This window comes from Acinonyx jubatus, chromosome X (genome assembly GCF_027475565.1).
Source record: "Acinonyx jubatus isolate Ajub_Pintada_27869175 chromosome X, VMU_Ajub_asm_v1.0, whole genome shotgun sequence".
Taxonomy (NCBI): Eukaryota; Metazoa; Chordata; class Mammalia; order Carnivora; family Felidae; genus Acinonyx; species Acinonyx jubatus.
This window is the reverse complement of record NC_069389.1, coordinates 122,786,463-122,811,328: the sequence shown is the minus strand read 5'-3', so window position 1 is coordinate 122,811,328 and position 24,866 is coordinate 122,786,463. Positions and strand designations below refer to the sequence as shown.

The 24,866-nt window shown below is 58.0% G+C and overlaps 2 protein-coding genes across 3 annotated transcripts in view; one reads left to right on the top strand and one right to left on the bottom strand.

Moving 5' to 3' along the window:
* Nucleotides 1-1,919: 1,919 nt before the first annotated feature.
* Nucleotides 1,920-23,806, bottom strand: ABCD1 (ATP binding cassette subfamily D member 1). The gene is made up of 10 exons (XM_027053334.2): nucleotides 22,410-23,806; nucleotides 19,550-19,730; nucleotides 11,932-12,074; nucleotides 11,669-11,837; nucleotides 10,970-11,064; nucleotides 8,042-8,187; nucleotides 7,311-7,456; nucleotides 5,355-5,439; nucleotides 4,974-5,099; nucleotides 1,920-4,845 (listed from the first exon to the last, which is right to left on the bottom strand). The coding sequence occupies exons 1-10, from the start codon at nucleotides 23,307-23,309 to the stop codon at nucleotides 4,635-4,637; spliced, it is 2,202 nt and encodes a 733-aa protein (XP_026909135.1). The 5' UTR covers nucleotides 23,310-23,806; the 3' UTR covers nucleotides 1,920-4,634.
* Nucleotides 23,807-24,066: 260 nt separating this feature from the next.
* BCAP31 (B cell receptor associated protein 31) overlaps nucleotides 24,067-24,866 on the top strand; it is a 29,520-nt gene continuing 28,720 nt past the window's right edge. Inside the window, exon 1 of one of the 2 annotated variants that reach the window (XM_027053346.2) lies at nucleotides 24,067-24,203. The gene's annotated coding sequence lies outside the window, so the exon portion shown is untranslated. Of the gene's footprint in view, nucleotides 24,204-24,533; nucleotides 24,671-24,866 lie in introns of those variants that run through there. The other variant, XM_027053347.2, reaches the window with a different exon arrangement.

Below are 24,866 nucleotides of genomic sequence, written 5' to 3'. Positions count from 1 at the left end.
TGACTCTAACATACCGTGTTTATTCTCCTGCTACTGGACACTTGGCTCGTTTCTGGCTTTGGCTTGTTATAAGATGGTTTATTTGTAAACCATCTGGTTTATTTGTAAAAGAGCTTTTCCAGGATGTGCCCAGGGGTGACATCCTTAGGTCATACATATGTACATCTTTAAGTCTACTGGATAAGGACAGATAGTTTTCCAGAGTGGCTATACCAGCTCACATAGCACCCCCCGCTCCGCGCCGCAGTGTAAGAGTTCCTGCTGCCCCATAGCATCGCCAGTGTCCAGGGCGGTCACACTTTCTAATTTCTGCCAATTGGTGGGAATACAGGGATATTTCACCGTGACTTTAGTTTGCATTTGCATGGGCCTTCTGTCCTAACTACATCAAGGGTGAAGTCTGGTCTTCTGCAAGAGGTGGGGCAAGGATGTGAGCATCTAGCAGTTTCTTTATTTTTTTAAATATTTTATTTTATTTTATGTGTATTCCGTCTTGAGAGAGACAGAGGGAGAGCATGAGCAGGGGAGGGGCAGAGAGAGTGGGAGACAAAAGATACGAAGCGGGGTCTGCATTGACAGCAGAGATCCCGAGGTGGGGCTGGAACCCTGGAACAGTGAGATCATGACCTGAGCCGAAGTCAGATGGTTAACTGACTGCGCCACCCAGGTGCCCCTTTATTTTATTTTATTTTTTAAAAATATTTATTTATCGAGAGAGAGAGAGAGAGAGAGAGAGAGAGAGAGAGAGAATCTGAGGCAAGCCCCGCGCTGTCAGTGCAGAGCCCAACTTGGGGCTCGATCTCACCATCCACAAGATCAAGGACTGAGCCGAAAAATCAAGAGGCTGACGCTTAACCGACTGAGACACCCAGGCCCCTGCAGGTTCTTTATATGTGTGTGTGTGTGTGTGTGTGTGTGTGTGTGTGTGTGTGAGTGTGTTTAAGATCAAGCAGCTTCCTATACAGATTTTCCATCAATCCCCCCCCACCCCCGACCGAGCATGCACACATATTTTCTTCTGAGAGATCTCATGCCTCCAGGTCTTGCGCAAACCAGCCCCTGCTCCTAGCTGCCTCTTCCTGCGGTTTTAAAACTTTGCTCTGGTCTCCTGAATCACCTGTTACTCCCCCACCTGTCCTCCAGCTTCTAAAACATCCTTGGTAGGCACCCATCCCATTTTCTGTGGTGAGTTCATTCCTTTCCACCTTGGTCATCCCCTTAGTGTCATTTGCACCGGATTTGTCGAGCCAGGACTCCCCAGGTGCTCACGCTCCCTCGTAACTTCTCTCCTTCCGTTCTGGCCAGAGACTTGTTTATTTTACGAGTTTCAGAGAACACACTTTGCATTTTATTGATCTTTCTTTTTTCCATTTCATTAATTTCTGCTGTCTCCGTGATTTCCTTTGGTCTGCTTTCTTAGCGTTTATTCTACCGTGGTTTTTCTAGCTTCCTGAGTTGTGCTCATCTTAAGCTCTTTAAGGCTATACATTTCCTCCTAAGCACTGCTCGAGCTATACATCCCGTAAGTTTTCATACGTAGTGTTTTCGCTGTTGCTCACTTCCGTTTTTAGAATTTCATTATAATTCTTCTTGCGCCAGTCAGTTAGGTGGAAGTGTATTTTAAAATTTACATTTGTACATTAAAATTTCCAAATATATGAGAGGACTTAGTTGTGTTACAGACTTAGGATTTTATTCTCTCACAGTTTGAGAACGTCATTTGTACAATATCAATTCTTTTAGTATTTGTTGCAGCTCGTTTTGCGGCCTGGGACGTGATGAGTTTTAGTAAACGTTTAAGGTGAACTTGAAAAGAATGTGTAGTCCCTAGTTTTGCGATGTCCATTAATGAAGCGTGTTCAATTTTTCCTATAGCGTTACAAGTTCTTTCTTTAATGTTTGTTTATTTTTGAGAGAGAGAGAGAGAGAGAGAGAGACAGAGACAGAGAGACAGAGAGATGGAGAGAGACAGAGAGAGGGGGACAGAGAATCCAAAGCAGACTCTGTGCCGACAGCACAGAGCCCGATGTGGGGCTAGAACCCATGAACCGCGAGATCATGACCTGAGCCGAAGTCAGAGCTTGGTGGACTGAGCCACCCAGGCACCCCTAGTCCCACGAGTTTTGTCTCTTTGAGCTACCAACCGTAGTGAGGAGCACCTCCTCCCCAGGCTCCTCGTATCTTCACCCGCCACCTGCCCTCCTTCAGCGAAGGCTGCCATCACCCACCTGGCCACGTCAGCCAGAGCCCAAGGGTCATCTTGACTATCCCTGTCTACCTCCCCCTGAGTCTAATCCCCGCCCCCCCATGCTTCTTGACTTTCTTCTAATCTCGCTCTTATATATCCAGGATCTGAAGCGTCAGCACATCTTGCCTGGGCTGCTTAAAGTGGTGCTTTAAGGGATTTTACCTTTATCTATCATCCATCATCTCTCTGTATATATCATCTCTCTATTACCTATCGATCATGCATCATCCAGCTATCATCAATCAATCAATGTACCTATCACGTATTATCTACAGATCTATTTTCTGAGGTGAAATTCACATGACCTACAATTCACCCTTTTAAAGGGCACAGTACAGTGGCACTCGGTACAGTGACCATCACCTCTACAGTTCCAGAACCCCACCCCAAAAGGAAAGCCCATGTTCCTTACGCAGTCCCTCCATTTCCTACCTCCCCGGCCGCTGGCACCCACCCGTCGCGTTCAGCCTCCGTGGATTTGCCCGTTCTGGACATTTCCCGTCCGTGAAATCACGCACCATGCGGGCTTCTGTGTCCGGCTGCTCTCACTCCACCCCGCCCTCCAGGTCCTGTTGTGGCAGGGGTCAGAACTGCATTCCTCGTTCCGGCCGAGTCGCCGCCGTCGCCCGGACAGACCGCATTCTGTGTCCGTTCATGTTGATGGGCTTCTGGGTTGTTTCTGCTTGCAGAGTATCATCAACACCACTGCTATGAACGTTCACATCTAAGTGTTTGATTGAACATCTGTTTTCAGCTGGCTCGGCTTTAAGCCAGGAGTGGACGTGCTGGGTGGTATGGGAGCCCCATTTCCCTTGCTACCCGCAGGGGACGGGGACCAGGCTGCGCGCTCTTGCCTCCTTCCAAACAGCCCCCCACACACCTGCCATAAGTGGAGCTGCGGGTTGCCTCCCTCTCTCCTGCTGAAAACCCTTCGCTGGCTTCTTCTTGTCGTAGCCGCCGAGTTAAGTCCAGGCTCCCCAGCGTGGCCCCAGCCCCTCCCTCCCTCTGCCCTCTGCATCACGTGGATGTCCCCCGTCTGGCTCCTGATTCACCTCTGGGCTTTTGCACCAGCCTTCCCTCCTCCTAGAAGGTCTGGAACCGTCTTTTCCCTGCCGCCCGGAGGCCAGCAGCGTCGGGACGCTTCCTCCTCTGTGGCCCCCTCCCTCTGCCCACTTTGCAGGGATTGGGCGTCAGTCCCCTCCCCTCCACCCCAGCGCTGTGAGGCCGGGATTGCACCGCACTCCGGTTGGCGCTCAGCCAGCATGTCTGGGAGATGTTGCTAAATCTCCCTCCTCGGCATGTCCCCAGGAGACTACGCCGAGCTGTGCGTTTGGGTGGGGGTCAAGTTTATTCTTCGAGCCCAGGCGACCTGATGCCCACTCCGCCTCTCCCCCAAGCCCTGCCGCACAAAGAGGCTAGGCGACACCACTGCACTTTCTGTGGGAGGCTTTTACTGAGGGATTGAGGGAGGCTCCCCGGCCAGAGGGCCGAGGGCCTGGAAAGGCACATGCGGTGGTGGCTGTGGTGGGGTCTCCCTCTTGGGTGGGTGCTGGCTTTGCAGAGACAGCTCCCCTGGCTGACCCCTCTTTGGCACTGAGCTGGGCACAGAGGTGCCCTCATGCCCGGCAGCCCCAGCAGTCATCCCCCATTCAGTTGGTCTGCAACCCCCACCCCCCCGGAGGTGGCCGGCAGTGTGGGCTGGTGGGGCACAGGGCCTCTGGGGGCTGGCTCAATGGCTAGGCCACCTGCGGAATGACCGTGGCCCGGGCCGCCTGCGCTGCTGGCAGGGTGCCCATGTTGGCAATCGAGATGGCTACAAACAGGGATCCAATAAATTAGCTTGTAGAAGGAAAGAAGGCTAGGGGCCGAGGAGGACAGGGACCACATTCTTGTCATCGCTTGCTAAGAAATACTGTGCGCTTCCTCCCAAGGGCTCCTGGAAACAACTGGTGGGGAGAAGGGGTTCACACTGGGGGCCCCTTCCGGCTGTGGGCCCCATTCGCCCGTTCCTATGGCAGGAAGGGCATCCCGTGGGATGGGAGCCTCGGTGGGCCATCCGGGGGGAGCTCGTGGGGTCTCCGAGGGACTGAAGAGGAGGGAATAAGGGGGACCACGGTGTCAGGAGGGCAGGGCCCCACAAATGCCAGGCTCTGCACAGTCTGGCCGGCAGTGCGAGCTGGGGGTGTCACCTCCACCCCCACCCCCTCCTGGAAGAGAAGAAAGGACCACCCGCCCGGCCCGGGGAAGGGGGCGCAGGGACAGGTGCGTGCTTTCGCTGGCGGCCAGGAGGCCCGGGAGGGAAAGGCATGCGGGGTGGGCCTGCGGCAGGGCTGGCTGGAGGGGTGAGTGGCCGGGTGCTGCTGTTTCCTCCACGTGGTCCCGGGGCTCAGGGAGAGGCGGCACCCTGGAGGACCCCAGAGCCCTGGCCCAGGATCTGGCAGAGCTCCTGGAGGCGCCGCTGCATCTTGGGAATGCCGGCCAGCTGCTGCTCAAGCCGCTGCTTCTCCTCGGTCAGGCTCAGGCGAGCGGCGGAGTCTAGCTTCTCGAACTTCCAGCCACCCTCCCCATCAAACTGCAGCAAGTGCGTGTGGTACTTCCTAGGCCGGGAGAGGGATGGGGGCGGAGGGGCAGAGGCTGTTCGGCAGGAGACACTTGGCACCCTCCTCCCGCCCCACTGCCATGTCCCTGGGGGTGCCGAATGCAGGAGGGAAGGGAGGGCACCTACCACAGGGAGGGCCGGTGGGTGATGGAGAGCAGCGCAATGCCAGCGTCCTTGGCCGCCTGGAAGATCTTGCCTTCCACATCGATGCTCACGGCGCTGGTGCATTCATCCAGGAGAGCGTACTTGGGCCTGGGGGTAGGGCCCAACGTGCTAGGCTGTGGATCTTCCTTTGCAGAAGCCTTGGCCTGCCCCCCCCCCCCCGCCCCAGTGCAAACCCCGATTCTGCTTTTTGGGGCCAATCCGAGCCCGGGGTGAGGCCTCCGAATGGTCCCGGGGCACCTGGCTGTCCCACCCAGAGCACTGGGATCACCCAGGCTGCCCTTTCGGCTCTGCCGCTGGCTCGGTGCGGGAGGGAGCCTGAGCGCCGCGGACAGCCCAGCTCACCTGTGGTAGAACATGCGCGCCATCCCGATTCTCTGCTTCTCACCCCCCGACAGCACATCCTTCCAGTCACACACGGCTTCCCAACCTGGGCAGGGCACAAGGGGGTTCTGTTGGATTCAGCAAGGGCTGGGCATCAGCAGGGGCCCAGACCCGGGGGACGTGGGAGGGGCTGGAGAGGCTAGTGAGTGGAATACGGTGGCACGTTTGACTTTGGAGAAGGCTGGCCACTGGGTACGCGTGTCCTGCCTACTTACCTACCTGGAGGTAAGACTTTAATAGCCCAAAAAGACGTGATCAGAATTGTGCAGACGGTCGTGGCACAGCCCCACAGATGACTGCAGCAGCGTCTCCTGAAGGGTCCTCACCCACGGGGACTGGGTGTTTGTCACTGCCTGTCGCCAGTGCCTTAGCGAGTCTGAGCAGAAGCAACTACCTCCACTCGGTCCTCCCTCGGGACTCGAAGTTTTGTCAGGGCGCACGCCCAGCCACAAGAAAGCCTCTACTCCATACCTTGCCTTGAGGCCGTAGCTTGCCCGGAGGTGAGGGGCGACCGGGTGACTGATTTCTGGCCGACGCGTGTAAGTGTGTTACACACGTGGCAGCTTCTGGAACTTTCTTTAAAAGACACATGGCATGTGCCCTTGGCCCTTCCCCCCCCTTCTCCAAGCCACGGCTTGGGATGTTATGTGGTAGCCGGAGCAGCCATCTTTGGACCACGAGGTGGCTTCAGTGGCGGAGGCTAACATAGCTGAGCGACCTGAGGGACCTTTCACAGCGCAGGGCTGCCTCCATCAGTGGTGGCCTGCTTTCCTCAGGACTGTTATGTCACGGTAAGGTAAACTTGTGAACGATCTTGCTGACGCTCGTTCGGGGAAGGGGGTTCTGCTGCTCACAGCTGAACTCAGTGCTAATAGGTTGTGAGGCAGGCCTCAGGGGCCCAGCGCACTCAGGGGTGCCAGAGAAGACAGGAGGAGGGGTGCACCCCCGGCGCGGGGCCGCTGGAACAGAAGAGGGCTGACCAGGACACAGGGAAGCCGGGGATGAAGCCTGGGGGGACCACAGCCACCAGGGTAGGCCCAGGAGGAGCCGCCCCCCCCAAATCCACCACCTCCAGCCCTCTTTGTGACACAGGCGACGACATCTGGGAAGAAGCCTCATGAATCATCTGCTGTGCCCTGAACACCTGCTATGAGTCCTTACAAGACGGATTTTGTGTCAGGCTGGTGCTAAGGGAGCTGTCCCCTTTTGCAGGGGAAGAGTCTCGAGAGGTGAGGTCACTGCTTACAGCCAAGCTGTCCCCAAGTGACGAGGCAGGAAGCGCAGCCCAGGCTCTCAGATTTCAGGAAGAAAATTGAGCCCAGCCCCACCTCCCTTTCCTCCAGCAGCTCCGCAGCCCTGGGCTACCAGCTTGTCCCTCCACTCCTGCCGTCTCCTTCCCAGGGGATGGCGCCTCCCAGGCTCAAGACGGAAATGCAAGCGTCCCCTCTGGCTGTGTCCTGCTCCCTGTGCTAGAGGCGCTCTGCACGGACACCCTGGGCACACGTTCCACCCGTGCTCTGTCCTCTCGCTAGACCTGTCACTTCCCTGCCTCGAGCCTTCCAAAGGCTTCCTTCACTGTCAGGGAAAGGCTGGGCTCCCTGCCTGGCCCACAGGAGCCTCCCTGCCCCTGAGCCCGATGGCCTGAACAAGGTGATCCGGGCCAAAAGTGAGCATCCCCATCGCACGCTTCCCGCTGTGCCTGGCTGCCCTTGCCTCATGACTTCCGCCCACCAGCTGGGGCGTTCCAGGGCGCTAGCACTTTGGACTCCCGGATGCAGGGACTATCTGTATCCCTCAGGGGCGAGAGGGAGGCAGGGGTGGGGGTGGCAGCCGGTTGGCAGTCTTGGGCCAAAGGGCAATTGATAGGTGGCTCACTCCCTGGCACTGATAGGTGGGACAGGCCACCCCCTCCCTTACCCCCTTCCCGCTGCAGTATGTGGTTCAGGTGCACGATGTCCAGAATGGCCTCCAGGTGCTGCTCCGAATAGCCTTTCCTTCGCATGTCTTCCACAGAGTCTGGGTAGATCACCTGGTCTCGCAAGGAGCCCACGGACATGTAGGGCCTGCGGGGAAGCTTCACGTCCGCTAAGGGCAGGGTTGACCGTGTTCCCCGCCCCCTCCCACCGACGGCCTGTGCCCTAGTGGGTCCTGTCACCCCCTCCCCCCACCAACAGCCTGTGCCAGAGTGGGCTCTGCCCCCACCCCCACCGACGGCCTGTCAAGGGCGCTGGCTACTGGACTCGGGGCTGACTCGAAGCCCACAGGCCCTTCCACAAAGTGATCCGGGCAGTGCTCACACCGTGCCCCCCCCCCCCATGCACGCGCACCACGCGCTGTGCACAGTCCCCCCGCGTGCATAAGTGCGTGCTCACACATCTGGCACGCTCACGCATGTGCACAGACACACACCCACTCGCGCACAGACACACGGTCCCCCCCTTCTGTGCGCACACAGTCACATGCGGTGGAGTCGCCCGGCGGGCAGGCAAGGGCGGGGCAGTGGGTGGAGGCGCTGTGGCCCTTGGACTCCAGGGCAGAATGCTGTCATCCTCTCCCGATGCCCCAAGCTCTGCTGGCTCCTGGGCGGTGGGTCCCACAGGAGGGGGGCGCAGGGGCAGAGATGGGCGCCGGGCCCCCTTCCCCCTCACCTCTGAGGGATGTAGAACATGCGCTGGGGCGGGGGCTTGTACAGCACGCCGCCGTATGCGGGCCACAGCCCGCCGAGGATCCGGAACAGAGAACTCTTGCCGCAGCCGTTGGGGCCCGTGATGAGCAGGTGCATGCCTTCTTCCACCTGTGGGGGCAGCGGCGCGGCGTGGGGCCCCGGCAGAGGCAGGGCCGCGGGGGCCCTCCCTCCTCTGACCGTGGCCCACACTCAGGGGCTCCCCCAGCCAAGGGCCCGAGGCATGAGGTCCAGCGCCCAGAGCCCTAACCCGATGCCTGTTTTGGGTCCCGGCCTGTCCCCTAAGCTCCTTTCATGTGCCGGAGAGCATGGGGCCAGCATGAGGAAGGCCTCAGAAAGTCCACGTCGCCCTCTCTGCCATGCCGTCCTGCCTTGCTAGGAGTCCCCGTGTGCTCGCTGTCCTAGTAGGGTCGCTGTCCTTTGCTTTCCCGTGAGGGACTGTCCTGGGAAAAGCAGTTTCCTTCGAGTTCTAGGTGGACGGTACAAACTCCCAACTCTGTTCCTCATGCCTGGCCAGTCCTCCTGCCTCCGTGGCCCTCTCACTGTCCCTGCGGGTCCTAGGGTGCTGGGAAGATGCCTCTGTGACCCCCGGCCTCAGTGTCAAGGCCTCAGGCTCCCCGGTCACCTGATTCCATGATGCCTGCTGGTCTTATAGAAACGCCTGCTGCAGGCTGGGGGGGGGGGGGGTAGCCTGGGGTTGCGTGTGCAGGAAAGAGGGGGTCAAATGGCAGGGAGACCACCGTCCTCGGGAGGCAGGGGAGAGTACGGGGCATGAAGCCAGGGCACCCGGGCACAGCTCCCAACCTACAACCCCCCCACCCCCCGCCCAAGGCCACGTTAACTTCCAGTCTCTCAGAGTGTGACTGATGGTGGCACCGCTCTCCTGCTGACCCACGTAAGTCCCTAGGTGGCCTGAGTGCGCCGGCGTTGTGGGTTGAGCGGGGTCCCTCCAAATGCACATGTTGGAGTCCTACCCCCCAAGACCTCACTCAGAATGTGACCTTATTTGGAAACAGAGTCTTTGCAAATATAATTAATTAAATTTAGATGAGGTCATCCTGGAGTGGGGTGGGCCCCTCATCCCACGTGACTGGTATCCTTATCACACGGGGACATTCGGACGCAGAGACGTGCACACAGGAAGAACACCATGTCAAGATGAAGGCACAGTTTGACGTGAAGCCAAGGCCGGGAACACCGCCGATGGCCTGGGATAGACAGACTCTCCCTCACCTACCAGACACCCTGATCTGGACTTCCGGCCTCCAGAATCCACTCCTGTAGTTTGAGCCCCTCACTCTGTGGTCCTCTGTTACACTATAAAGTCTCTCTAGCGGGGCCTAGGCCCATCCATGTGCACCCAGCAGTCCGGCAGGCCTGGCCCGGCCCCCAGCCAGCGCCAGGCCGCCTCTCTGGTCCCCTTCCCTGCCCCTGTCCCACTTCTGCGCCTGGGCGATCACGACTGGGAACCGCTTCCTTCTCTTCCCCAACGTCTTCTAGTCCCGGAGCCCAGCTTCTGCTTAGCCACCCACCCCTGCTCTTCCCCCACCCCGCCACGGTCACCCCTTCTCACCTGGCCATGCTCTCTAACCAGCTGCGCCCTGGCTCGCCAGGGCCCCCAGTCTTGGCCTACTTGGCTGTCACTGGGCCTGCCTGGAAATCGTTTGCCTTGGGCAAACCAATCATCGGTGGCTTCCTGCCATGCCGCAAGAGTGACCACAGGCAGGGGCGATGGGGATCACACCACGATCCTGTGCTGCCTAGGGTGACGAAATGTGCCCGCCTCCAACTGGCTCTCAGGGCCCTCCCGGCAGGCCAAGGAAAGGAGCCCCAGCCACTTGCCTCTTCTCCCTTACCCCCGGCCCGGCCATGGCTCCTGCCGATCCGGCTCTGTGGCCAGGTGCACGAGGCCTCTATGGGACCCGGCCCCGAGATCCCTTAGTTCTGTGCTCCTGCTACTTCATGGCCTTCTTTCTGCCTGCCCTAGGGGGAGGCCTTCATCATGCAGCCCACCTGTCCCGAGGCTCCTGGGTGAAGCTTCAGGTGACCTCCGTGCACCACAGGGATGGGACTACTCTTACTATGGCCCGCACGGGATCCTGGGCAGCTAACTGGGGACCTTTGTAATACTTTTGGGGCCCCAGAGTGGGGCCTCCCAGAGGGCAGGGCCCCTCCAATTTACCTCTAGTTCCCAGTGCCCAGCCCAGGGCTTAGGGAATATTGGTTGAACGAATGAAAAAATGAATGAATGAATGAAGGAATGAATGACTCCCTCTCACTTCTCACCCTGAGCCCCTGCCCCTACCCCTGCCAACAGGTCTCTCCTTCATCCTATCATTCCCTGACCCTGTCCAAAGCTCTGGCTAGGGACAAGGTGACTGGTGGATGTTGGCCACCAGATAGCCTCTGTAGTGGCTGAGAGCCCTCCCAGCGGGCCAGGCTGAAGTCCGCACACACCTGCACTGGGGGCTTCTCGAAGCAGATGGGGGTACCCCAAGCCCAGGTCACTGGAGCAATCTATTCTACCATAGTTGGACTTGAGCCAGAGTCCCCAAGTCCCAGGCTTCTCAGGGATGGAGCCGGGGAGGGTGGCAAGGATGGGGCCAGGAGCCCTCGGGTGACCCTCGGCCACTCCTGATAGTCACTAGTCGCTTTGATGAGCTCTGACTCCACTGCATCAGAGCCAATAGTCAGGGACACGCTGGCCTCTCAACTTGACCTTAGCCTGCCTGCTAAGTACATCCGGGGACTGACAACATATGCAGGCCCGGCAGGCCAGACACCAAGGACTGGGGGCTCATAGATGCAGAAGGCCAGGCCCAGGGTAGCTCAGCCCAGCCCAGCCCACACTTCTGGGCCAGGCATCCCCCCACCTGTCCCCCACATGACTTACCCTGATGTTGAGGCTGGACACCACCACCTCTCCCGTGGGCGTGATGATGGGGATGTTCTCACAAATAATTCCCTGTTCCACATCTACCACTTGGCCTGGAGAGAGAATGCAACGAAGGAATGGAGAGAGCAGTAGCACTCCCTCTGACTTCTGGTGGATTCCATGTGCCCCCCAACCCGCTCACAGCATGCCAGTGTGTGGTCCGGGGCCCCCTTGGGAATATGCTGGGTCTTCCGGAAGTCCACCCCCAACCAGTGTCTGGTGCCGAGCTCTGGGCAGGGGAGGGGCGAAGTCAGTTCTGTGGCTTCTGGAACCTGAGGCACGGAGTCCAGCCTTGTTCCGTAAAACCCTCTGCTCTTGCTACCATTTTAATGGCGGCTTCAACTCTTGGGCCCCTCTTCCACAGCATCGTGGCCTCTGCTGTAGTCTTGAACTTTCTCTTGCTGCCCACACGGGGGAGTGGTCCCCTCTACTCGGGGACCGCGTCCCCCTCTTTTGCAAAGAGAAATAACAGAAATCTCAGCCAAGGCACTGGGAAGGAGCCGGCAAGCGAGGGGTTGGCCAGCGGTTACTGCTCTGGGAAAGAAGTCTGCGGGGGGGGCCACAGCAGTCCGGGGGAAGTCCCTCCCTGGGGCGCAGCTCGAAGATGCTGCCCTCTGGGTTGTGGGGGGGGGGTGTCTGCAGGGAGGGTGCCCTTACCTCGGATCTGCAGGGGCCCCTCTACACGGACACCAGAGCGCGCCACAGCCCCGGCTCCTGCCTGAGTGCTCTCCAGCTCGCCAGGCCTCTTGAAACGGCAGTGTTGGACATCTTTGAATACCTGGAACATCTCGTGTACTCGGGCCGTGTAGCCGGCCAGCTCTGTCACCTGTGGGGAGGGTGACGCTGGCTCAGACCCTGCCGGCTGGGGGGTGAGGTGGGTGGCACAGCGGAGAGGGGCGCGCAGCTGGGATGGGGGGTACCTCCTTGTAGGACGACATGATCCGCTCGATGGCATCCGCGGCAGCGGTGAGGAGGTTGCGGGCAATGGTGAAGGCTTCTGTGCGTTCGCTCACGAGCTCCCCTTCCCGCATCTCCAAGGCAGCCTTCTTCACTGCCTCTGAGTCTATGGAGCACAGTGGGAAGAAGGGAGGGGACAGTGGAAAATCAAAACTGACCCACTAGGGGAAAGACAAGTCTCCCTGGCAGACGGTGCGGGACAGGTGGGTACCCACTCGCCAGAGAATGACCCCTGCTTTGCACCACACACAAAAACTAACTCAAAGTGGAGCACTGGCCTGCATGTACGTGCTGAAACTGTAAAACTCTCAGGAGAAAGCAGGCGTTAAGTCTTTGTGACCTGGGATTAGGTCTGGCTCCTTAAATATGACACCAAAAATACAGACAACAAAAGGAAAACAGATAAATGAGCTTCATCAAAATTAAAACCTTTTGGGCACTGAAAGAAAACAAAAAAAGTGCAGAGACAACCTATAAACTGAGAGAACATATTCACAAATCACGTATCTGATAAGGGTCTCATATCCAGAATATGTAAAGAACTTTTTCTTTTTTTTAATGTATTTTTTAATGTTTTATTTATTTTTGAGAGAGACAGAGTGTGAGCAGGGGAGGGGCAGAGAGAGAGGGAGACACAGAATCCGAAGCAGGCTCTGGGCTCTGAGCTGTCAGCACAGAGCCCGACGCAGGGCTCGAACCCAAGGACTGTGAGATCGTGACCTGAGCCGAAGTCGGATGCTTAACCGACTGAGCCACCCAGGCGCCCCTGCAAAGGACTTTTTAAATTCAAAAACAAAGAGAACCCAGTTAGACAATGGGCAAAAGATCTGAATTGGCATTTCTACAGTATTTCTTAGATCTACAAACGGCCAATAAGCATGTGAAAAGATGCTCAACGCGATTAGTCGCCAGAGACATAGAAATCAAAAGCACAGCTAAGGGCGCCTGGCTGGCTTCGTCTTGGTTTCGGCTGAAGTCATGATCTCACGGGTTTGTGGGTTCGGGCCCTGCATTGGGCTCCGTGCTGACAGCGTGGGGCCTGCTTGGGATTCTCCCTCCTTTCCCCTCTCTCTGCTCCTTCCCCACTCACGCTGTCTCTGTCTCTCTCAAAAATAAATAAACTAAAAAAAAAAAAAAAAACCACAGTGAGATACCACTTCACATGCCCTAGGACGGCTAGAATTAGAAAGAAATGATAACAGGTATTGGTGAGGAAGAGAAAAGATGGGCTCACACACCGCTGTGAGGGCTGTAAAATGGCCCAGCCTGGAAAACAGTTCGGCGCTTCCTCAAAAAGTTCAACATAGAGTTACCGGAAAACTCAGCAATCCCATGCCTGGGCATGTATCCAGGAGAAACAAAAGTATCCGTTCACACGGAAACCTGTATACAAATGATCGCGGCAACGTTATTCACAATCACCAAAGGGTGCAAACAACCCAAACGTCCATCAGCGGAGGGGTAGGAAAGAAACTGCGGTGTATGTACGTACGTACGTACGTATGCATATGAATATTATTCAGTCACGAAAGGCAGTGAGGCACTGACTCATCCCACAATGTGGCTGAACCTCGAAAGTGCTATGCTGAGTGAAAGAGGCCAGACACAAAAGGCCACATGCTGAATGATTCCGTTTATGAGAAATGTCCCCCAGAGGCACATCTACGGGAACAGAAAGAGGTGTAGGTGCCAGGGGCTGGGCGGGGGGAGGGATGGGGAGTCCAGGGTTTCTTTCTGGGGCGATGACAACGTTTTGGACTTAGACAGTGGCGACGGTTGCACCATTTTGCAAATATATTAAAAACCGCTGAATTGTACCCTTTAAAAGGCTGAATTGTATGGTATGTCAATTACATCTCAATAACGGGGGCGAGAAAATGAGCCACGAGGCATTTGGCCTTCTTCTCGGGCACAGTCCGCTCCTTCCCCCGAAACTGCCCTCCTTCCGTGTCCCGCGCTGATGGCAGCAGCCCCTCTCAGGGCCACACCTGCACCTCATCATCTCACGCCCAGAGCTGTGTACCCCGGGGCCTCTCCAACACGAGCGTCCCTTTTGGACCTCCATCACCACCCCCCATCTCTCCCCTCGAGGCTGCATTCTTGGCCTCCGTGAGCATGGCCATCCTTGATGCCTCTGTTTCTCCCCAGGAGCCCGTTTCTGTCTTGACTTGCTTGTCTGTTTCAGTCTAGAGCCCACGGTTGTGCACTTTGGTCCTCTCCTGTCAGAGGACTTGACTCCCTTGATCCTTAGAGCTCTCAGGGGGGCAGGGCTTTTACACAAGGAATGCTCTGGAAATGGTGATGGGGAGCAAGGGGGGAGGCCGAGTCTGAGGGTCCTGGGGTGTGGGAGAGTGAACAGTGCCCGCTGGGGGTATCCAGGGGAAGCAGAGGCTCCCGGGCTGAAGCGGTGGGAAGGAAGATTCTGTAAAGAGCTTGGGGACTCTAGGGTTATGATGGGCGGGGGTGGGGTGGGAAGGGGCGGGAGGCGGGTTCAGGACAGACGGCCTCCAGAACAGCACACGGTGGAAAATTGATGGGATGGATGGCCCGAGAGCCTTGTGTTGCCTTTTCTTGGGCCTGGCCCAGGAATCCAGGGGACGGGACTGTTAATCCTGATAGCGTATGGTCCCGGGCCTACCTTCCCATCGTGCCCGGGGGGACATAGCCCCCAACAGGCAGGGGGGCCATAAGCCTTCCTCCTCACAGGTCCCGAGAGCTGGGCAGTGACTGCACACACAGGGAAATGGTGTGCAGCTGCCGGGGGCATCCTGGCAACAGCTGGCACCTCCTTGGAGACAGAACTAACCGACCTCTCCATAGGTTACTGCAGAGACTCAGGCAGCTAAGGCCAGGGCCCTGGAGCGGAACACAGGCTGCTGTTCACAGCAAGGCCACTCCTCCTCTGGGCCCTCCAGGCTTGCAGCTCCAGGCCAGAAGGGCAAAGGTATCCAAATTTTCCCTACTTGACAATTGGGAAGTATCTGTCTCCTCCCATTGGTCCCCAGTGCTCTCAGCCTCCTCGAAGCACCTAGAGCCCTCACTTAGCCACCGGGGACTGGGGACGCAGCAAGGACAAAATGGACAAAAACCCCTGCCCCCATTGAGCACACAGCCTAAAGTGGCAGAGTGACAATAAAGCAAATAGAGAAGTAGAGTAGACAGGGTGTTCAGTGTCAGGACAGCAGTGAGGCGGGGAAGGGGAAGAGGACGGTGGGGGGGTGGGTGCTGTCATCAGAGGGAAGCACATTAGAGCAGTCACCTGCAAAGGCCCTGAGGCACAAGCATTGCTTCAGAGGAATAACAAGGGGGCTGTGAGTCGGAAGTAGAGGGAACAGGGGGGCAGGAGTATTTTGTTTTCACAGGTGCCGTGAGGCCAGGGACAAGAGCTCACGCTTCTTTGAATTGCTCACAAAGCCTGGTGTAGCAGGGGCTCCAAAAAGTCCTAGGCTTTCACAGGAGGGAGAAGCCTCGGGACCAGACAGGCCCCACGGCCAGCTATAGAGGAAAGTAGCTGCAGGCGCTTCTTCACGGAAACCACAGGTCACCTCATGGGTGGGTCCCCGTGCTCCAGGCCAGGGGTGCTGACCGGGTCTGGCACCTGTGTCTAAATCAAGGCCGCCCTTTCCGTATGGCCTTTGCGGCAGAAAGCAGTAACCCCCCTCCAATAGATCCTTCCTCTTGGGGGTTACCCAGAGGGGGAGACAGTGGAGGGTTCAGAAGCCCCAAGGCAGAGACACAAATAGGGAGAGAATCAGAGAGGCTTCTGGTTCTGAAACAAGTCAGCCTCTCTCTCTCTCTTTAAAAAATTTTTAAAGTTTATTTTACTTATTTTGAGAGAGAACGTAAGCACGCACAGGAAGGGCAGAGAGAGAGGGAGAGAGAGAGGGAGAGAGAGAGAATCTCAAGCAGGCTCCGCACTGTCAGCTCGGAGCCTGATGTGGGCCTTGAACTCATGAACCTCAAGATCGTGACCTGAGCTCAAATGAAGAGCCAGTCACTTAACCGACTGAGCCACCCAGGCTCCCCTCCCTCTCTTTACATATAACTGAAAATTCTCTTACTATGGAACCGCATAACACATGACACCTTTTACGTTCAGAAATTTTATAATGTATTTTATTTCTTTTTTTGAGCAAGAGAGAAAATGCAAGTGGGGGGAGGGGCAGAGGGAGAGGGAGAGAGAATCTCAAGCGGGCTCCGCACCCAGTGCAGAGCCCACTGTCAGATCATGACCTCAGCCAAAATCAAGAGTTGGACACTTGACCGACTAAGCTACGCCGGCACCCACATTTTATTTATTTTTTTAAGTAAGCTCTACGCACACCCAACGTGGGGTTCCAATACACAACCCCAAAATCAAGAGTCGCATACGCCACCGAGTGAGCCAGCCAGGTGCTCCAAAATACGACACCTTTTATTTTATTTATTTACATTAAAAAAAAAAGCTTTATTTTAAGTAGGCTCCATGCCCATTGTGGGGCTTGAACTCATGACCCTGAGATTGAGAGTTGCATGCTCTACTGACTGAGCCAGTCAGGCACCCCAAAGTAGAACTATTTCATTCATTCATTCATTTTTTAGAGAGAGAGAGTGAGAGCGAGTGTGAGCAGGGGAGAAGGGCAGAGAGAGAGAGAGAATCCTAAGCAGGCCCCATGCTCAGCATGGAGCCCAACGTGGGGCTCGATCCCATGACCCCGGGATCATGACCTGAGCTGAAATCAAGAGTTGGACGCCTGGGGCGCCTGGGTGGCTCGGTCGGTTGGGTGTCCGACTTCGGCTCAGGTTACGATCTCGCGGTTTGTGAGTTTGAGCCCCTTGTCGGGCTCTGTGCTGACAGCTCGGAGCCTGGAGCCTGCTTCCGATTCTGTGTGTGTGTCTCTCTCTCTGCCCCTCCCCTGTTCACGCTCTGTCTCTCAATAATAAATAAATGTTAAAAAAAAAAAAAGAGTCGGATGCTCAACCGACTGAACCACTTAGGAGCCCCAGCATTACACCTTTTAAAGCAGAGCTGTGCTCCAAGGAAAACAAGAGAAATTCCCAGGAGCACAAAGAGGGGCCAGCAGCCAGGTACTCCTGTGAAATCTCCAGAGATGGGAGAAGACAGGGAAGCTTCTGTGCAGCTGGGGCTCTAGGTGCACCGAACAAAAGGTCTCTTCTAAGAATCTGTAATTGTGTGTGTGCAGTTCAAATTAATACTGCCTCCAAGTTCAGAAACCCCTCCTCCCCGAGCTGAGAAGCTAACGTGAAATGGCCTCCAAATGGTCAATTAGCCAGGTGTGCAGGCCCAAACAAAAGCACACACACACTGCACTGGACAACTACCCCTCCAGTGAGACCACTCGGGGTTCCCACGGAAGTCTGGTTGCAAAGCCCACGGGGAAACAATACACCACGAGTTAGAGCCCCAAGAATTCAGATAATCAAATAGTTGGATAGAGACCATGGAGCGTAAAAGGAACAGTCCAAAAGATGAGAAAATTGGACACTTCTAGAAACGGTTTCGAATTCATATTTGAAAAGAAAAATTTCAGCGCGCCTGGGTGGCTCAGTCGGTTTCTTGATTTCACCTTGGGTAATGATCCCAGGGTCGTGGGATCGAGCCCCGTGTTGGGCTCCATGCTGAACATGGAGCCTCTTTTAAGATTCTCTCTCTCCCTCTCTCTCTCTCTCTCTCTCTCTCTCACTCGGGGTGCCTGGGTGACTCAGTTGGTTGAGCGTCCGACTTCGGCTCAGGTCACGATCTCACAGTTCGTGGGCTCGAGCCCCGCTTCGGGCTCTGGGCTGATGGCTCAGAGCCTGGAACCTGCTTCGGATTCTGTGTCTCCCTCTCTCTCTGCCCCTCCCCCACTCATGCTCTGTCTCTGTCTCCAAAATGGATATAAACATTTAAAAAAATTTAAAAAAAGATTCTGTCTCTTTCTGCCCATCTCTGCCTGCCTATGTGTACTCTCTCTCTCTCTAAAAGAAAAAAAGGAAGAAGGAAAGAAGAAAAAAAGGAAAATTTCTGTTTTCAAATTTCTGTATGAAAGAGAATCAAATAGAACTTATACAAATAGTCACTCACGGGCGCCTGGGTGGTTCAGTCGGTTAAGCATTCAGCTCAGGTCATGATCTCGTGTTTCATGAGAAGCAGTGCAAAGCCTGCTTGGGATTCTCTTCTCTCCCTCTCTCTCTCTGTCTCTTTCTCTGCTCCTCCTGCGTGTGCTCTCTCTCTCTCTCTCTCTCAAAATCAATAAATAAACTTAAAAAATTATTAAAAAAAAGAAAGTCATTGAAATTTTAAAAAACTTCAAATCAGCGCTCACTTCGGCAACACATATACTAAAAAAACTTCAAATCAGATGCAGCTGAAAAGCGAAGTGATGGGTGAGTGAGCACAGAGGTCAGAGGAAATCTTCCAGATTCAGCACAGTGCTAGGTGGGGGAGAGCAAAGGTCTGCATGTCTAGCAGAAGTTCCAGAAGGAAAGAGTAAAAGAACGAGACCAGGCAACATATGGAAAGATAACGACGGAGAATTTTCCAGAATGATCAAAAAATGTGAACATACAAAGGCCATACAAGTATGGAGAAACAGAAACCTACAGGTAAACACTTCGTAGGGAACCTGGAAGATGGCAAAGAAGGAAGTTTCCAAGTAACCGGAGAGACAATGCAGGCTTCTAGGGGCGGTTAAGCTGATAGATTTTCCAATGGAGAAAATGGAAGATTCTCAAGGGGCTGAGAGAAAATAACAGTCCGCCTCGACTCCCACACCCAACCAAACTTTGGGGGAAAGAAACAACAAAATAATCTCAAAGCTCCCATGATGAAAGCCTTGCAGAAAGAACTTTTAGAAGATGTAGAAATCGGTAAACAGGAATGAATTTAAATCCACATCGACCCGATAAAGCAATAGCCGAGCATAAAAACATCAGGAAAGCAAACTTGACACAGGGCTACCTCAAACATCAGCACGGCTGGTCCCTTCCTGAGTTAGAGTGTTCTAAAGGCTGGGGGCGGGGAGGGGCTACTCTTCTCCCGTGCGCGGTAACCACGAAAAGACTGGCAGTTAGAGGAACAAAGTGGGAATCCTGATGATCCCGTAGTTAAGGTGAAAAGCAAGGAGGCCTTCCTGTCCCCCACCCCCACCCCAGACCACAGGGCAGAGGTCTACACCCACTGCTGCAACCTACAAGAGTTGTTGTAGGCACGGGAAACCCAAGGCCCGAGCGCTTGAGGTGGCCCACAGAAAGCTGCTCCACTTGCAGGCTGCAGTGAGCCGAGGACAGGGCCAGGTGGGCAAGGGTGCACGGGCCTGAGAAAGGGACATGCGTTGTCCCTGACTCACAGTCCCCGGGGCTCAGCTGAGTGCTACCCAGGAGCGTGAAATGCCGGGAAGCGGAGACACACGCAGAGCAGAAGGCAGCCAGGAGCCGTGGGACCTTGGTTGCCATCGAGGATGCCGGGTGGGCGTCACGGCCCTAGCAGAAGGGGTGGGTGGGTCGGCTGAGCTCTTGGTCCTTCCAAGCCTAGCACTCAGTGATCCAGGAGGACAGGACAGGGTCCCTGCCTCCCCCCCGCCTCCCAGAGCTGGCTCCTACCTGACTCGGAGTAGCCGGTGGCAGTGATGATGGGGACGGCCACCATGAGTAAGCCGGAGGCGCTCCACACGTACTTCATGAGGAACTGTTCCAGCATGATGTACCAAAGGCGTTCCAGCAGGATGAGGTTAATCTGCGAAGCTAGGTCCTGGTAGGAGTGCCGCAACAGGGCTAGCTCCACCTGTGGGGGAGGGGCAACAGAGAGACAGAGAGAGAGGCCTTCCGGTGACCACCGTGGGGGGCAACAAGTCTCCCAGCACTGCTCATACATGCCCTGCCATTTGATGGCCATGACAAGGTCAGGGGCTGGGGGTTACAACTGGGCCACGTTTATAGGGGACAGTTTTCAAACTTTGGGACCACTTGATGTCATTGTACGGGGGTACAGTGGCAAGGAAGAGAAGGGACTTGCCGCCCCCACCTTCGGAGGCCCATTCTTTCCACCTGTCTAGTTGGGACACTTACCTTGCCCCTCTCTTTGCCCTGCGCGGCTTTGGGACATCTTTGGGCAACTGCTGGCGAGTGCCACCCTGAACTAAGCAAAGGTCAGCACAGGAAAGTATAAGGCAGTACTTGGTGTTGAGGAACTTGCTTAGAGAGCGTCTACCTACTGAGGCCCCGCCTCCCCGACCTGCCCGAGGTTCTTCTGGACGAGGGCCCTCTGCTGTGTCCTCCTACAGAAACCCGGGCGGTGGGCTCCCAAGCCAGCCCTGCCCTGCCCTCCCCGTTCCTGCACTGGCCACCACTGGCTACCTCAAGACGGGGACCGCTGGGGAAAGGGGACCTTGCAGGGTCTGTAGAAGAGAGCAGGAGAGGAAAGGGAGGGGGAACCAGGGGTGTCAGGAACCGGTCACAGCCAGGTGGCCATTAGGTTGCAGATTCCTTGGCTCAGTACAGGGGTGTGTGCCGCAGCCCTGCCCTCCCACCCCGGCTGACCACAGCTGCCCAGCCTGGCACCATTTCCTTTGCCAAGTGCTTCACACCCGACTCTCCACTTGATAATCATCGCGTGCTGTCGAACGTGTATTCTTACGTCCGTTGTACCGTAGGACGCCCCAGCCCAAAGTGGCAAAGTGATGTGCTTGAGCTCGCGCAGCTTGGAGAGAGCAAAAGGTGGGGAATTTGGACCACGCTGGCAGAGCCGTTAAAAGAGAACCAGATTCTCATAAATGATGCTTTGACTTACTAAGGGGTTTACCTTGTTGTCAAGCCAGCAAGAGTCTGTGCACGCGTGTGCGTGCGTGTGCGTGCGTGTGTGCATGCACAGGCTCCCACCTCCTGAATGAAATCTAGATCGGCCTCCTCAATGAAATCCCAAAGAGAGCAGAATACTGTGATGTCTGCCCTCCAGCCGGCCAGTCACCTGTGCCCCAGCCTGGGCCAGCATCCCTAGGGGCATCAGCAGCTGAGACTGGGGTGAGCCACATACCCGCACAGCAAAGGCAACCAACCCACCACCCGTGAGGGCTCGTCACCCCACACTGCTGTCCAGCCTAAAGACGTAGGCTGTGGACACACGCCGGGGCTCTCCTGCCCCCACCATCCACGTCTGCCACATCACTTGGCTTTGCATCCAGCCCAATCCCGGTTCCTGAAGGGAGCACCCTGGCGATCCAGGCTCGTGCTGGGAGCTGGCAGGAGTGCCAGCCGGGGCCGACAATGTAGCTGCGGGTAATGTGCCAAGCGCCTTACCCAAGGCCGTGGCTGCCTGCCAAGGCCCTGCGGCCCAGCGTGCGGGAGAGATGGGTTGTGGCTGCAGACCAGGCATTTTCTCTTAATCTGGAGCCCGGCCTACACCCGGGCTGCCCCCACTGCAGAGTTCAGGGACAAACCCTTTTTTTTTTTTTTTTTTTTTTACATCACAGCCTCCACCCCCCGTGCAGCCAATGAGACAAGCCCCAGGGACAAGAGCCCACCTCATTTAGGAAGGACACACAGGCCTTCAGGAGGTGGATACCATTGTGCCCCTCCCTGGAGAAGCCCTCGGGAACTGAAACCAGAGTAGCAGAGAGCAGGGCCGGAGGCAGCTGCAGCCCCAGGCACGAGGAAGGGGAGGGGCCAAGGCGAGATAAAGGGAACATTGGCCCCGAGTAACCTTTCCCAGCGCCGGGCTCCCGGCAGGCCTGGGACCCAGGCGGAAGGGCGGCCATGCGGGGGCGGGGGGCAGGGTGGCCGCCGGGCGGGCAGGAAGTGCGTCCCGCCGTGGTGGCGGCCTGGGCCGGGCATCCCTGGCCTGGGGCCTGGGGAGGCAGCCGAGCAGGTAGCCGGGGCCGGCCTGGGGGCTGAGGCGGGGGGGAAGCTTTGACCCCGAGTGCCCAGCGCTGCCACCGCGCTGGGTGCTGCTCGTTAACCCCCGCTTGGGCTGAGTCATGCCCATAATGCCAGCCTGCCTGGCCCACCAGCTTGGCCAGATGCCGGCCTTCAAAGGGCCCGGGGCGGGGGGGGGGGTGGCGGCCCAGGAGGGGCCAGGCAGCAGGCCGCGTCCCACAGTCCCTGCTGGTGGAGGGTCGGGAGCCTCCTCCTGGCTGGCTGTAGGAGTGGAGCAAGCAGGGAGCTCTACCATCTGAAACCGCTAGGATCCACAGCTCCTAGGCCAGGCCAACCACACCGAGGAGAGGAAGCAGAAGTGGCCTGGAGCATGTGGGCAGCCCCCGCCCAGCCTTCCTGCTTCTCCATTTCCGTGCCTAAGCCTGGGCCGCCCAAGGCCCTGTCATCCCCAGTCTTCGTCTTCTATGACCTACCCACACCTCTGGCATGAGCCCCAGCCAGACCCGAGCTTTCCACGCTGTCCATGGCTGCCTGCCCCCTAGCCTCCCAGCTGTGAGCTTTCCTCTGTGCCCAGCACCCCAACCTGCCCCACCTCGTGGCCCCCATAGAAGGCGATCTCCTCTGAGTTGGCCACCACTCGAGAGTGCATGTAGCGCAGCTCTCCCTTCCGCCGCGCCTCCTCTGCCACCAGCTCACCAAACTTAGGTGAGAAAGCTCGCAGCACGTTGGCTGTGAGGAACAGGACAAGGCCGGCGATGGCCGAGGGCCAGGCCGTGCCGGCCCCACGGGAGCGGGCCGCTCGAACCAGAGTGTAGGCCGTCACGGCGACGTCCAGGAGCGGCTTGGTGAGGTTGGAGTAGAGGTGGGCCACTGAAGCGGCAAAGGCCACCACGTCCTCCGTCAAGGACTGGTCAGGATTGCGAAGGCGCCCGTCCATATTGCTGACTCTGTAGTAAGTCTGCTGGGAGAAGTAGAGGCTGTAGGCATGGGCCACTAGACGGCTGCGGAAAGACAGGGCCAGCTGACCCTCGAGGTACCGGATGGCACTGTTGATGAAGGTGGCAGGGAGAGCGATGAGGAGCCACTGTAGGAGCTGCCAGCTGAAGGCCCTTGGGTCCTTGCGCACGATGCAGCGGGCCAGCCGGCCGTCCAGGCGGGCCACATACACGGACAGGAAAGTCCGGCTCACCAGGGAGGCCGAATGCAGCGCCAGCAGCCCCGTTTCCCGGCACAGGGTCTTGGGGAAGAGCAGCCGCAGGAGCCCCAAGAGCCGCCGTAAGAACACCCTGTTCACGCTGGCCTTGGCCGCCGTGGCCCCAGAGACGTCCTGCGTGGACTCCCCTGCCGGTACCTGAGGGCCCCTGCTTGCAGCTAGGTACTGCCGCACCAGGGGGTAGATTTTGTGGGCTCCATAGGCGGTGAGGGCCAGGACCAGAGCTGTGCGCTTCAGCGTGGTCACCCGAGAGGGCCTGGGCGTGGAGAGTACCGGCATGTCACCTGGGCTGGATGCACGGGGCCGGGACTGGTGCCTGAGGCAGAAGTCGAGGCAGGTGGCCGGAAGGGTTGTTGCTCTGACCCCGGGCTCCTGGTCTAGGCCACTGGAAACCTTGCAGTGGTCCCTGAAACTGTCGCGTTAGACCACCGGGGCGGTGCTGGGGCCCCTGGTGCGGTGGGCTCAGGGCCCTCCAGGGTAGCGGCCTCCTCAGGCAGCCAAGGTGGAGAAACTTGTCAGGCCCCTAGCCCCTGGGGTCAGAGCCTCGGGGGGCGGGGGGACGTCCCGGCAGAAAGGGCGTCTCTTCCTCTACACCTCCTCCTCTACCTCCACTCCTGGTGGCTCCCCTCCCCGGGGCACTAGGCGCGTCCGTCCGCTCCGCAGCCCGGCTGAAGCCGACAGTGACTCCGCCACCCGCCCAGAATCCCCACCCACCCTACCCCTCCCCAGGGGCGAGTCGAGGGAAGGGGAGGAGGCGGAGGAGGGGCGGAAGGCGGAGCCCGGGTGCAGCGAGCCCCACCCCGTTCTCGCCCCACGGCTGGGCCCCGCCCCTTCCCCGGACCAGTGAGACGTGGGAGGACCGCGCGGGCCAGAGAAGCGGCCCTTGGCTTTCCCGCCAAGGCCCCGCCCCTCCTCCCGGCGCGCTCTCGAGGCGCCACCGCCCAGCCTCGAGGCGCCCCTTCTCCTCCAGTCCTGGGCGTCGGAGCCACGGCTCGGGGGCGGGGCGAAAACCGGCCGTGGGCGGAGTCGCCGGGGCCTGGGTGCGGTCGGGAGCGGGGCGGGACGCGGCGGGTGCTTCCGGTTTCCGGCCGCGGGGGAAGGGGCGGGGCCAGGGCTGCGGTGGGAGCGTTCGGTGACGGCGGCGGGGCGTGTGCGTCGGCCGTGGGAAGCTCGGTGAGCGTGGGCCTCCGGGCCTTCGACGGGGGGCAGCGGCGGGTAGTGCGGAGGGGCCGCGGGGCGTGGGGACGACGGCCGAGCCGGGAGTGCGGGGACGGGGCTGGGGAGGGAAGTCGGGGCGGCGGCTGCAGTTGGGCTCCGGGGGCTTGAGGGCCTCCGCGGGGGTGAGGGGCGGTGGCGAAGCCCCTGGGGAGGGGCCGCCGGGGTGGGGCCTGTGGGGGGCGTGGCGGGCTAGGGCCGCGTCCCGGGGGGTCGCGCGCGTGGCGCGCGGAGGAGGGCGGGTTTCGAGCCGCGTGGGCGCTGGGGCCGACCAGGGCTGAGGAGAGGGGCTCTTCCGGTTTCCGAAAAGACCGCTTTTTCTAGAACTTTCTTTGGACGGGGCCATGAGGCGCTTAGTCGGGATCTGCGTTTGTTTTTGGCCCTGACTCCCGCCCGGTAGGAGTCGCTCTGCGGGGCTCTCTGAGGTACTTCGAGTTCTCCCACCCCGTGGGAGGCAGACGCGGCGTCGGAAGGCCATTTTTAGCCCCTGCTCGCGCCCCGGAGGGAGGCTGCAGGTTCTCTTGCGGCCCTGTTTGGGAAGGCTCAGAGGCTCGGCAGGGAAGGGTCTTCCGGTTTCCCTGGGGGGCGGGGACGCCGCGGCTCTGGGGAAAAGTGCGTTAT

Excerpts from the sequence above, each read along its gene's own strand:
- ABCD1 (XM_027053334.2), bottom strand. The coding sequence starts at position 23,309 with ATGCCGGTACTCTCCACGCCCAGGCCCTCTCGGGTGACCACGCTGAAG. Across the intron at positions 12,075-19,549 it reads CACCGGCTACTCCGAGTCAG|ACTCAGAGGCAGTGAAGAAG; the intron begins GTAGGAGCCAGC and ends TGTGCTCCATAG. Across the intron at positions 7,457-8,041 it reads ATGTTCTACATCCCTCAGAG|GCCCTACATGTCCGTGGGCT; the intron begins GTGAGGGGGAAG and ends GCTTCCCCGCAG.